Source organism: Pezoporus flaviventris, unplaced genomic scaffold (assembly GCF_033815535.1).
Source record: "Pezoporus flaviventris isolate CSIRO_AGI_PZ_B2104156 unplaced genomic scaffold, CSIRO_AGI_Pfla_v1 ptg000015l, whole genome shotgun sequence".
NCBI lineage: Eukaryota > Metazoa > Chordata > Aves > Psittaciformes > Psittacidae > Pezoporus > Pezoporus flaviventris.
In genome coordinates, this window is record NW_026892563.1 from 11867426 (window position 1) to 11880847 (window position 13422).

General features: G+C 38.8%; 1 protein-coding gene across 1 annotated transcript; it reads right to left on the bottom strand.

The window, feature by feature from the left end:
• Window positions 1-281: 281 nt before the first annotated feature.
• On the bottom strand, window positions 282-13152 carry FUNDC1 (FUN14 domain containing 1). The gene is made up of 5 exons (XM_061453432.1): window positions 12964-13152; window positions 10666-10822; window positions 8640-8715; window positions 2477-2605; window positions 282-927 (listed from the first exon to the last, which is right to left on the bottom strand). Exons 1-5 carry the CDS (start codon window positions 12992-12994, stop codon window positions 850-852), a joined length of 471 nt encoding a protein of 156 aa, XP_061309416.1. The 5' UTR covers window positions 12995-13152; the 3' UTR covers window positions 282-849.
• Between the last annotated feature and the right edge of the window lie 270 nt (window positions 13153-13422).

Below are 13422 nucleotides of genomic sequence, written 5' to 3' on the forward strand. Positions count from 1 at the left end.
CCCTAGAGTCCCGGCTGTTGCAAAGTGCTTGGGCAGAAGCCTCACCTCTTCACCTCACCGACTGAAGTCTGAAACAGTCTCTGTTGTTTACTGACTGCAACAGTTATCTGTGTACTACAGTTTCATCAATGAATCAGTGTGTGTCTACGCATCTAGGAAAAATAACATATACACATTTGCTTAGCACACAAATATCAGTTATATTTGCAAATATGCCTACCAGATGCCTGCAGTGTATAAACATGAGACTTTCTTATTTCCTATGTACACAAAGGCCAGAGTCAAAGTTAATTTTCACCTTTAATAAGCTCATGATCCTCTGTTATTTAATACTCTGTAAAAAGGTATTACAGATTGATAGATTATTGCAGTGATTTCTAAAGAACAAGGACAGCCATGAGGCTGAAACTACAATATCATATATATTATGTAGTCATTGATATTATCTTCTACAGCATGAAGAAAAGTACTTTAAAAATAAACAATTATTAACCAAAACATAGAAATGGAGCTTTCTTTCTTACAGTATGGCTGCATATCTATATTTCAAGAATAACATTTTAAAAAATGCTAGATCTTGAAAGGTCATAGATAAAAAGAGTCATGATGAAGATGAACCAGTTTTGCCCAGAAATGGTTTAATGAGCACACTGCAGAGTTTTTCAGCAAATCCTAGTTTTGCCAAGCTTCAAGAGGCAAAAGCCTGAAATGTAAAAGCTTCCACGTTGTCTAGACAGTCCATTCATCCTGCTCTGGAAGGCCCAGTGAACCCCTCTGCTTTAAGAGAGCATGTCACCACAACTGGTCTTCACTGACATGGATGCCACCAGGAAGAGACTATTCAGGTCCTTACGACGCCAGGCCCAACAAAAAGCCTCCAACAAACCCACTGGACACCACAATGTTCTGTTTGATAAATTCTGTTGACTGAAAAGAAAGATAATATTTGTAAAGAGCCAAGTTAATTAAAATACTGAAATTGGGGAGGGACTAGAGGGAAAGGCTTAGGGTTAGGGAAACAGTATGTTTAAAAACACACAAAGCTTGGTGGCGACTGCTGGCAGCAATGGAATGAAAACTGACTCTTATCCATCTCTAACAATACATATAATATATAGCTAGCATTTTGAAAGTCAAAATACAGAGGAATTGTCATAGCAATTTCATGCCAACACCACCCTTGTTTTGATTAAAACAAGAGAGATGCTTTGCAAACTCCCTTGGCAAAAAAGCATGAGCACCACCATGACTGCCATTTTAATCGTGACTTCATTTTAATCTAGTCTTTTTTGGAAGACTAGATTATTGGAAAAGAAACACACCTCACTCCATTATAAGCCAGCTTCCTAACAACATAATCCTATGAAGTACACTTATGTATGACAACATTTGTGTAAAATATGTCATGAAATAACAGCACAGAATATAACACATTACATCAAACATGTGGTATTTCATATATCCTCCACTGCAAACGCTTTGGATTGGCTAATAATATGCAATTAGAAGAAAGTAATACAATGTAAGGTCAGGGAAAAATAAAAAATTTCCATCCTGTCCCACCCATTTCTGCAGGGTGATGGAGAAGGACCAGTTAAGCTATTTAGGGTATAGAAGCAGCAAAAAAACCCACCTTTCTTGAACTTCTACTTCACATTCACATTAAAATTCACAGTAAGTTTTACCAACCTGTATGTAACTCCATACAGTTTAAACCTGAGATGTTGGAACTCCTAATTACAGTGTGCTAGCATGGCTCCTGTTACATTGTCTGTAGCATATTCTAAGTCAGGATTTACAGTTACTGAGAAAGAAACTTGGATTACTTGTACAAAATGTGAAAATAAGTTAAAACAGGCTAAGCACACTTTTTAAAAAAGACAGAAAAAGATAAAATGATTAAAGTCTTCAAATGACAGAATGAAATAGCCCCAGTGACACTGATCAGTATCAGAAGCTATCTTTTCAACATGGTATGTAACTGACAGATTCTGAAGACAGATATTCTTTGAACTGTACAAAAATGAGATTAAAAACCACAACTCTACTTACAAAGTAGTTAGAGCTTTACTCCAGAAAGAACGGTCAGTCTTTTCCAACCAAGTAATTCTGTTATCAGCAGTCTAAGATGATGTGTTTTTTGTCTTTGTAGCTGCCATGTTTTAGCCACAACACCCTCAACTTTTTACCATGTCATGATTTTACTGGCTTTCTTACTAGCCCAGACTCCAGAGGGACTAAATAGCAAAGCCAACGGCAGTCCCTAAGCTGTATCAGCTGTAGAAACACTTTGAGGGCTTTGTGTCATTTTTAAGTAAGAATAAAACAGAAAACTAAGTTAACTTTTAATAAAGTATAAAGCCAGACCATCTCTGTTGCCTCCCAGTTTTGCACCTGCAATTTCAATTAATCACCACCTCTAGCAGAAGGTAAGAAAAACTGGCTGGTAGAAAACAGGTTTTCACCTCAGACTCACCTCTTCAATTAGAGTATTGATTTCAGGTGCTGCCTTATTTGCACGCTTTTTTAACTGCTTTTTTGCTTTGTTTACATCTTTTTCAACTCTCTTCCAGTCAACTTGTACGTATCCACTATGACTAGCAATCTAGGAAAATAAAGGGTATTTAGTACGATTCTACGATTCTAGTTAGCATTTAATGAGTCAAAATACAGTATCTTAGTGTCTACAAAGGTTTTTTAAATACTGCTCCAATTACAGCAGGTACTCTGCTTCAAACAGTAATATTTTCCACAGTAACAACAGTTCAAATTAGAACAATCAATGGCAAAGTTCACTAGACTCTCTTGTTGCCAGTTCTCTCTAGTTATAAAAACTTTAACAATGTTTTTCCTTCAGCATTTACTGTAACTTTAATTGTAAGAAAGGTGCTTTCTCAGGACAACAATGAAAGAACTGTTTCGTTTCAGCTTCTTTCAGAACTGTGGAATTCTTACTTGTGACCAGCTATCTGGGGCTAATCAGACTCATCTAAGAAATACTGAAAACTGTACTACTTTATCCTACATCATTTAAACTGTCCAACAAAAAAAAGTATTTGATGCAAGAGAAATCTCACACTTTCTACAAAACAAAGCCAGCAAGTAGGAAAAAAAGCACGGCCTGTGAACAAGTTCTGTAACATCAGCAAAATGGATAACTTTTGAGGGATATTTTATGCCAATTCACACTCAAACTCCCCAAATGCTTAAACAACATCTATGACACTTTTAGTACATTAACCATCATCCCCTTTGCCTTATTTCTCTTATGAAGATTTGATCTGGGAACAAAGATAGATGTTCTGTACTTGACCAACACTGACAGTTCCACCAATTTTCTTAAGCCAAGTTACAGAAGAAATGCATGTTTAAATAAAACATACCTTAAGAAAAGTATCAAAATCAGGCAATTATGCATGCTTTAGAGAACAGCTAAACACTCATTAATTGGAAAAAAAAAAGAGGGGAAAAATAAATTCAAAGATTACTGCTTATTTTAACTACTAGGACAAACAGATATAGACCACTAACGACAGATAAATGACCGTTATACAAAACACTGTTTATGAAGCGTGAGATGTCTCAGGTCCTCCTTCAGGTCCTGTTTGGCAAATTCACGTGAAACTTGCGTCACAGAGTTCTATGCAAATGGTACAACTGGTAAATACAAGTCACACATAATGACCTTCTGTGGAACTTTAAATATTTATCTATATATTTAATAATAAATAAATAACAATATTTGATAATAGAAATAATAATATATTTACTAATATATAAACAAGATATATTTGATTATGCAATTTATTAGGTTTGGCATAAAAAGGAATGTTTCACATTGCTTACAGGCACTGAATTTTGACTTTCAAATAGTTTTTTCTACCAAATAACTGGAAGTAGACTATCTATCTTATTTTACAAACAGCCAAAATACTTAAGCAATGTATTTCACCACAAATTAGAATTTCATGATCCTGAAAAAAACTAAAATGAAACAAGTGTCACACAGATTTTGGCTGAATTCAAAACAAAGCTCCTAAAAAAAAAAAAAACAAACATCAATGCAGGAATACTAGAAATATGTACATCTTTCTCTACACAAATCAAAGAACACAAAGAATCTAAAAGGGAAGACCTCATTTTGGGAGTACTTTGTAACTGTGAAACATTAAGAGTAATGAGTAACAAATGTTCAAGAGTAAAAATTTATATGGCAAGATGGGACAAAAGACTTTTAAATTTGTCAAAGGCAAAATCTTTCAATATCAAATAGCCCAACAAACCCAAAGGTATGTGTGAGCTCCCTGTGCTCAACTGCTTACACAGCACACAGAAGCCATGTATGCTTTTAAGGTATTTTCTGTTATTTAGACAGGTAGCAATTCCCATCACACTCAACCAGTTTCCAGAACTGATCTGACAAGTTTCTATGTAAATATACAAAGATAAGGAGGGACCGAGAAATAATACAACACTTTTTGTAAGAGTGTCGTGGTTTAAGCCCAGCCAGTAACTCAGAACCACACAGCTGCTGGCTCATTCTCCCTGCTCCTGGAGAGATGGGGAGGAGAATCAAAAGAATGTAACTCCCACAGGTTGAGATAAGAACAGTTCAGTAACTGAGGTATAACACAAATCACTACTGCTACCACCAATAACAACATTGATAAGGGAAATAACAAGGGAAGAGAATACAACCACTCACCACCCGCTGACCGATAACCAGCCCGACCCAAGCAGCGATCTAGGCCTTTCCAGGTAACAGTTTATATACTGGGCATGACGTGCTGTGGTATGGAATACCCGTTTTGCTAGTTTGGGTCAGGTGTCCTGTCTCTTTTTCCTCCCAGCTACCCCTCTTCCCTGGCAGAGCATGAGACTGAGAAAGTCCTTGATTGGAGTAATCATTACTTAGCAACAACTAAAAACATCGGCGTTATCAACATTGTTCCCAGGCTGAAAGTCAAAAACACAGCACTGCACCAGCTACTAAGAAGGAGAAAAATGACTGCTACTGCTGAATCCAGGACAAAGCGTTAAATGGTAGAGGCTGTATCTTCTGTCATCATCTGCTGACATACTACTCCAAAGGCAGAAAACCCATGCCCCTCCATTTCATGTCAAAACCTGCCAGAAATAGAAAGCTAACTTTCCAACTACCATTTGCTCTGGCATTCCGTTAAATGTTTCCTCAAAGTATGCACACATCAACTGTCAAATGGGATATTCAATGCAAAACTGAGTACAACTCTTTCTTAGGAGCTCCCTACCCTCAGAAGCACGTTGTGCTCTCCCCACTTGACTGAGATGCCACATCATCATTGTAGCATGGTATCAATGAACACCCGTACAAAACATAGCTAAGGATGTCTCAAGAGTTTATTTTGTTTCTTTTTTTTGGGGGGGGGGGGGGGGGGGAAGTGGGGGAGTGGTTTGGTTTTTTTTTCTCCCCCAAAGATTTACTTTTACTTTTCATAAATTAGAAAATAATTTACAGAAGAACTGAATTCATCAATGTCATATTAATGGCATGAGGCAAAATATTTCATGAAAGCAGAAATAACCAAGTAAAAATATTAATTTATGGGTAAGTAACAGTCAACACACAAAGAGAAAACCTGCAATTTGTATGTTGACTGCAGAACAAACAGCAAGGAAACCATTATTAAAAATAAAGAAGCTTAAAACCACAGGGAGAACAGGCACTCATTAATTGTTTCTAGCTAATTCATTGTAGCAGAACCATATGAGCTCATACTTCCTTACTCTGGGATTTCACCAAACTGTGCTCTATGAAGTAAAAGTTATATAAGGAAAATCCATCACTTGTTGTGAGAAATTAATTACAATTTCCTCAATGTAGTGCATGGCTACTGGGTCTTACACCAACACGTTTGAAGAGCTACATCTATTTCAATTAAAAAAAAAAGACAGTTAACCGATCAAATAAGATGACAAAATACCCAGCTCAAAGATGGGATAACTAATCTTAATTTTTAAGAACTATGCAAATTTGTAATGTCATTTTTTTCTGTTCCTCAGACTAGTTTTCATTTCATCTGTATTAAAACAGAAAAACTTTATACCACTTACAAAATTGGAAAAAAATCTTTTTCCCTTTTTTGTACAAACTGACACTCCAAAAATGCATTGCTTTCAGTTTCCTACTATATTTCTTGAGATGAAGTCATCACATATTGAAGAAAAAGATGTCCTTTCTTTTTTTAATTTTGAGAACTGAAGTGTTTCACTGAACAGGCTGTAGCTAAGAATCTTCCCTTCTGTAGTTCTTCTTGTTTTAGCGCCTAATTACAATGTCAATATTGCCATCACCAGTTGAAATGGAATCTGCAACTTCAGAGAAATTTACAGATAAAAAACTTTCTAGTCATGTGCTGAAACACTCCTCTGCCCACTCAGGGAAAACGCGGAACATTTATTCATAGGGAAATTAAAATCACAATGTGTGATCTTTAAATGAAAAAATTAGAGACTACAGAAATGTAATTACACTACAGAATTTATGACTCAGCTTTAAAATGCAAAACGTTTTGAATCAAAAAGAAAGACCAAGGCATTTACTTCATTCCTTTCCAACAGAATCTGATCTTACTTAATTAAAGATATAGACAACTCAATCAAAATATGCAGCTCATTTTTCCTCTTGGATAATATTGCTTTTCAGATACACTGTAAATGAGATCGACCAAGAAATCAGGCACTCAAACACATGGCATATCTATTTTGTGTACAAGAAAGGTCCCCAAACTTTACAGCTCAACGAGTGAAAATATTGCACAAATAATGTGTTTTAAGCAATTTTCTTTTTTTATAGGCCTCAGTTTTAGCCTTCTAGTTTCCTGTAGTCAGAAGTACTAAAGAAGGCACCTGCAGATAACATGCTGCCTGCCATCCCTGGATGCCAGGCTTCTGTTCCCTAGGCTCTTCAGTTGTATTTACATAAGAATTGTCACGAAAATAATTAAGACCAGTGGCTTACAAAATGGTAAGAGTGATTCAGATCTTCAAGTCAGCTAGATGAAAAGGATGACGAGTACTTCAAGATCCACTGCATATATATACATATGTGTGTGTGTATTATATTAACTATATAAATATATATAAAGATTTACTTCTTTCCTCATGACCCAGAAATACACATCATAAGCTAAAAAAGTCCAGAGTTCTCCATAACAATGATTCATTTGCTGCCATAGCATATTTTGCCAAAAATTTTTATCTGGGTAAGTCTAAACCATTTCAGATTCGACACTCTTGTAAAATTCATCCATATGTTTAGGTACAAGCCAAATAACCAGTGATTTCCAGGAGATTCAAAAAGGTCATCAGCGCACAATGGTGAAGTAGAATTAATGCTAATACTACAAAACTTCATATCAAGACTATTTTTCCTTGACTTTTTACGTTGTTGTTGATGCTTGCTTTTGTGCAATTCAAAATAAAATACACTTTATATTTATTTAAAGCAACTTAAACCAAATGGTTCCAAGAGCATACATTCTCACATAGAATGTTCCAGTTCAGTTATATGTTTAGCATGTGGTTTTAAAAAACCAAACCAGTAGAAAACACCATCATGAAGGAAGTAAGAGTACTTCAAACACCTGTGACACCTAGGTGCATTGTACAGCAGCAATCAGAGGTAATCCCCAAGACTTCCTGATCAACGGTTGACTGCAAGAGCTATTACAATCAAAGGAGTAACTAAAAGTGGGATATGCCTTTCAGAAATCCTCCAGGGTGATGTTGGAAAGAATTAATATGTATCTTTTAACATCCTGCCTCAAAAAAGCTGTGTGTTATTGAACCTAAGCAGGCACCAGTTTATTTCCTCTAGAATGATCTGAGTAAAAATGACAGGCTTACAGGTATTAAGGTATTAAAAACACCAGTAAAAGCCATTAAGAATTACTTGGCCTCTTACAGAAGGATATATGAAATTCTCCTTCACTTAAAGTTTTGTCATCTAATTTGCAGCCTTTTTGGAAATATGTCCTGCCCTAACCACAGTATCTGATGAAAAATGCAAATGGTCATGCCAGATAACATCATTAAAGAGTTTTGGACTTGAAACGTAATTGAACAGAGGAATGCAATGAAGCTATCAGAAATCAGCAAACCTTCAGAGGCTCAACACATATAACTAGTAAATACAGCATGGGGAGAAAAGAGAAAAACAGTGCTTCAAAACAGGACCCGAGCAAGCCTTCCAAGCAACTGCAAAAAAAATCTACTCCTTCTAAAGCACCAATAAAATTCTCATATCTATTTAAAATAAACACAGCTTAAATTACTTGATCTCCCATAGGTTTACAGGCAGCCTCTCTAATCTGGCAATACTGAATCACACACAGCATCTCAGTTTCTGCACAGATGTTTCTTTTGGCTTACTGCAAACTATTTTACAGAATAGTGTAGGGTCTGATTTACCACTGATTTTTCACAAATGTCTTGTTTGTAAACAATATTCCAGCCGAAATAGAAGTTTTTGACTGATAAGACTAAAAAGATAAAGGAGATAAGACGCCTAACTAATTAGATTTTGCCCAACAGTTGTGTTTTTCCTATTGTTTAGTAAATAATATTTGCCAACTTACAAAGTATGAAAAGCTACATACTTGAAGCAGAAGAAAGCCACCACCTACTGCAGTTGCTGCAAGCTTTCCAACTTTCTGGAACAAAAATCCCGCACACCTTAGGAGAACAAAACAGAAAACAAACAAAACAACGAGTCTAATAAAGTTGTCTGCTGAACAATGCCATACTCCAGTATTAACAACAACAACTATTACTATTTTGATATTTAACATAGCAAATATATCATTTCACATCTCTGAATTTTAAAATCAGAACATTTAATAAAAACAATTTTTAATTAATAATGTCTAACGCAAGACAATGTCAGTAACGGTTGCTACTTCAGGGCTGTCTTATGGGCCCTTTAAAGTTAGCTTGAGATCTCCGGATGTTGTCTTTACACAGAAGCTATATGCTCCTACTAAACATAGTGTGTTATTAAAGCACAGCGTAATAATATAAAAGTGTCACTGTAACCATTTCCAAATGAAAGGTAAATATATTATACCGTCATTTATATTAACTACACAATCCATAACTTAAATATCTTAGGTAAAAAGAAGTTACAACCCTTCCACAAGAGTTAAAATCAGCGGGGGCCCTCTACTGGGACATGGCCTTAGTCCATTTTTAATGAATCAAGGCAAGAAGAAAATTAATTATCTTGTTCGCAGTCTCCAAACACTTCCACATCAAATAGAGAACAGCACAGACATCAATACCATGGAATAGTTTGGGCAGGAAAGGACCTCTGGAGGTCATCTAATCCAGCTGCCTTCCCAAAACTGGGCCAGCTGCAAAGTCCAACCTCAAACTAAATCAGGTTGATCAGGATTCCTGATTGAACTCGGGAAAGTGATGGACGTTTTCAAGGATGATGGTTCCATGACTTCTATAGACAACTCTGCTAGCATCTGACCCATGCCCAACACCAGCCCACACAAAGGGGGGAATATTTTCCCCCCTACATATGCGTAGTGAATTCATATTTATATACATGAATACATACAGAGGTATATGTATCTACAGATGCTGAAATACACAGTTTCCAGATCCATATGTATCTACAGATGCTGAAATACACAGTTTCCAGATCCTTCAATAAGCCAGTTTTTATGGATTTTCTAGAAGCTTCAGAGTTTATGTATACACATCTAACTTAAAAAATAATTTTAATGCAACAGAAGCAAATAAAAAAAAAAAAGGAAAAAAATCAGCCTGAAAGCTAAGCCTACATGCCTCAAAGCTGCTTTGAGCCTGGCCATGAAAATTTAATTTTTAGTTTCATCTTCCAAATCTTGCATAATTCTGTTCTAAAAGTCACCATGCTCCCATAATGTTGCTTTTCACCAAACTTATTTTTTAAGAGTGCTAGAATAGACCAGTACCATTCAAATACCTTTGACAAATAACAAATACCTTGACATAGCTACTAAGGCTGTGACCACATTTCCCAGTTTAAGTTCTCATCTTTACTGTCTGGCTTTCACCATGAGTTAGTTTAGCATAACTATACTGTGGTATCTCTCTTCAGTTAAATGAGAGCAGCAGACTGTTAATTTGTTCAAAATGGCTCCAGCTGAATTTAGAGAGGAAAAAAAAACTCTATGAAATGGGGCCTTTAAACAAACTATATTCACCCACACTTTTTTCCTTCTTCCTTAGTTTTCTACCTATAAAATACGTCTTAGCCATAATATCGTAACTAGGTTTCTAAATCTATGCTAGTAAGGAAATAAGCTTTTCCATACAAACAAAAGCTAAATGCAGTAATTTTCCATTTATTTCTTGTACTTTCAGAGCTCTGACATTTCCCCAAATCCCTTTCGCAGTAACTGGTAGGTGTTCCCTTAGATAACTGGCATTTTACCAATACTACAAAAACATTTTAGAATGATGAGTCAGAGTAACCAGTTAAGAAATTGTTCACACATGAATAATCTTGATCAATGATAAAGGAAATCCCATTAGAGATGATAAATACACATATGCTTCAAATAGCCTTGGAAATGATCTTCTAACACAGTAAAAGGTCTGGGACAGTTATGAAAAGTGATGCTGCCTTACCAGCCAGTCACACCGCCCATGACAATCTGGGTAGCTACAGAGTATTTTTCTACAATCGGTCCTGAATTCCGGCCAAACACACGATTCCACCAATGGTGACGCCGCGCATACTCTGTTAAATCCAACACTTCATAAGAATCGTCATCACTGTCATGTTCTAAAGAAAAAAAGAAAAGTTGTTTTTCTCCATTACAGAGTAAATTAACAAACTATGTAAAGCCCCCAGACATCAACAGAACTGGTTTTGGTATTAAGTGGTCAAAGGTGAAAAAATTAACAGGAATCTCCTCCCTGTTCAAGTACAGGAGCTAAAAGGTATCAATGAAACTACCAGGTAGCCTGTTCAAGGTTAAGAAAAGGAAGTCTTCCTCTCCTTTAACCCCAACCCTCCAGAAGCCCTGGTTAACCTGTGGAACAGCTTACTGCAGGATGCTGTAGATACGAAAAGCTGATATGGACTCCAAATAACAACAGAAAATATTAAAGGAGGGGAAAAAAAAAAAACAAAACAAAGGAAAGGTACAGCAAGGGCTGTCAGACACAAAAGGCAACTGCCATAGTTAATGAAGTCCTAGGCTGAAAATCACTGAAAACATTCTGAGAAAGTATCAGTACATGCTTACCCTACATTTCTTAGCTCATCCGTGGTTTAATGTGTGGTGTTCCTGCCTATGACAGAGGGGCTGGAACTAGATGATCTTAAGGTCCTTTCCAGCCCTAACTATTCTAAGATTCTATCCTGCAGCTGATGGCCTTCAGGCACAGAATGCAGGGCTTTCATCTGACCTACTACAACTGCTTTGATGATCTTTAGCAATATGAAACATGTCTAACTTAAGAGAAAGTACACACATCTCTTCTGGCTAGACCTAAACCTTGAGACACTGAAAACTTCTGGCCTAGTGTTTTCTTCAGAGGGCCAAAACTTAGCATACACTAATAAGCCAAAAAACAGTCTGTTCTGTTCCTTTTCCATAATAAGTGAAATAGATGAAGCTGGGACTTCTACTGAGTTCCATATATGCAGTACAATTCTGTCAACACTTTCAAAACAGGCATCCTAAAACTTCAAATTAGAAATTCAAAACACCATGTGTACTCAAACATCAAATGGAAGAGATGGTTTTAAATTTCTCAATGAAAAATGTATTAAATCACAGTTCTATGGATATGTATGCTTGAATTAAAATCTATGTTGGTTAAACATATATAAGGTGGAATACAAGTTCAGCAATGATGCTGGGACACTCCAGCGAGGAAGAGAAATTAAATTACTACCTACAATTATAAAGTAAGAATGTAGATATAAACATTTTATTAATTATTTCAGCACCTAAGCATCCCTGAGTACTAGAACATAAAAAGCAAGTCCCACAATGCTAAAAAGCTGTTCCCGAGTGTTCTTTCATTCCAACTTAGAGGTAATGGCAGCAAACGCTTTATGTTCTCCTTTAAATGGAGAACATAAAAACACTGTCATAGACTATTAGCTAATGGTGCCCGTAAATTAGTTTTATTCAACTCAAAACTCAAGTATAACATGTTGTGTGGAAAAGGTTTATATTATATATTAAGAAGAAATTCTTCACTATGAGGGTGGTGAGACACTGGAACAGACTGCCCAGAGAAGCTGTGGCTGCCCCATTCCTGGCAGTGTTCAAGGCCAGGGTGGATGGGGCTTTGAGCAACCTGGTTCAGTGGAAAGCGTCCCTGCCCATGGCTGGGGGGCTTGGAACTGGATGATCCAAACCATTCTGTGACTCACATAACTCTCAACTGATGGAAAAGATCCCGTTCCTTAGAGGCCAATATTACGCACACTCTCCAAGCACACGAAGCTGTGCCTGCGCAGAGCGGCGTTACACGGCAAGGCCATACCAAATACTCCTAAAGAGCTGCACGTTATAAGTCGAGGAGCTGACAGAGGCCACGGACACCACTCCGAGGCTCCCCAGCGGACCCCGTAGGTTCTGCAGCCACCGGGATCCCCTGTGGGGTTCCCGTGAAGCCCGGGAGGGGTCTGAGGAGACCAGCGGGGTGACACGGAAACGGGGCCACCAGCACCGACGCGGCATCCATTCGATCCCGGCCGGGGACGACCCAAAGGCGGCCTCCCCCACCGGCCGCAGGAGAGACGTAAGGGGGAGGAGCAGAGCCCGGGCCATCCCTCCCCCGCCCCCGAGGGCCGGCACCGGCAGGGGACCGGGCTGCCCCCTCCTCCTACCCCCCTTTCCCGTAAGGGGACGGGACGAGACGCGTCCCTGCGGACGCGCCCGAGCCCTTGGGGAGCTCACTGACCTGCGGCGGAGCGAGGCCTCCGCGCCGCCATGTTGGCCGGTGTTGACAGGGGAGCCGGGCCTGGAGCCGCCTCGCTCCGCCCCCAGAAGGCACTCTGCGCTACCGGCCGATGCGCGGCTCTATGCTCTCCCCGCGCCGCGGAGGCCCCGCCCTCTCTGCGGCGCGGGGACGCAGGGCGCAGGCGCTCTCTGCTCCTCTCCTCCATCATCCTCGCCCAGCGAGAGCGTGGGGAGCGCTCTGGGACACCCCCACGAGGCGGCGGGTGACGTCACAGGCAGCGCGGGTCCCCCGGTGCCGCGGGGCACTGTGGGAGCTGTAGTTCTCAGGGCGGGGGGAGGGGGGGAGGTAAGGTGGGCGGCCATTTTGGCGGGGGCATCTTGCCGCCCTCCCCTCACGGGCTCGGTGAGTGCGGTCAGCGCCTCAGCGCCCGGCGGTCGTTCTCTTGGCTCTGAGGGGTTG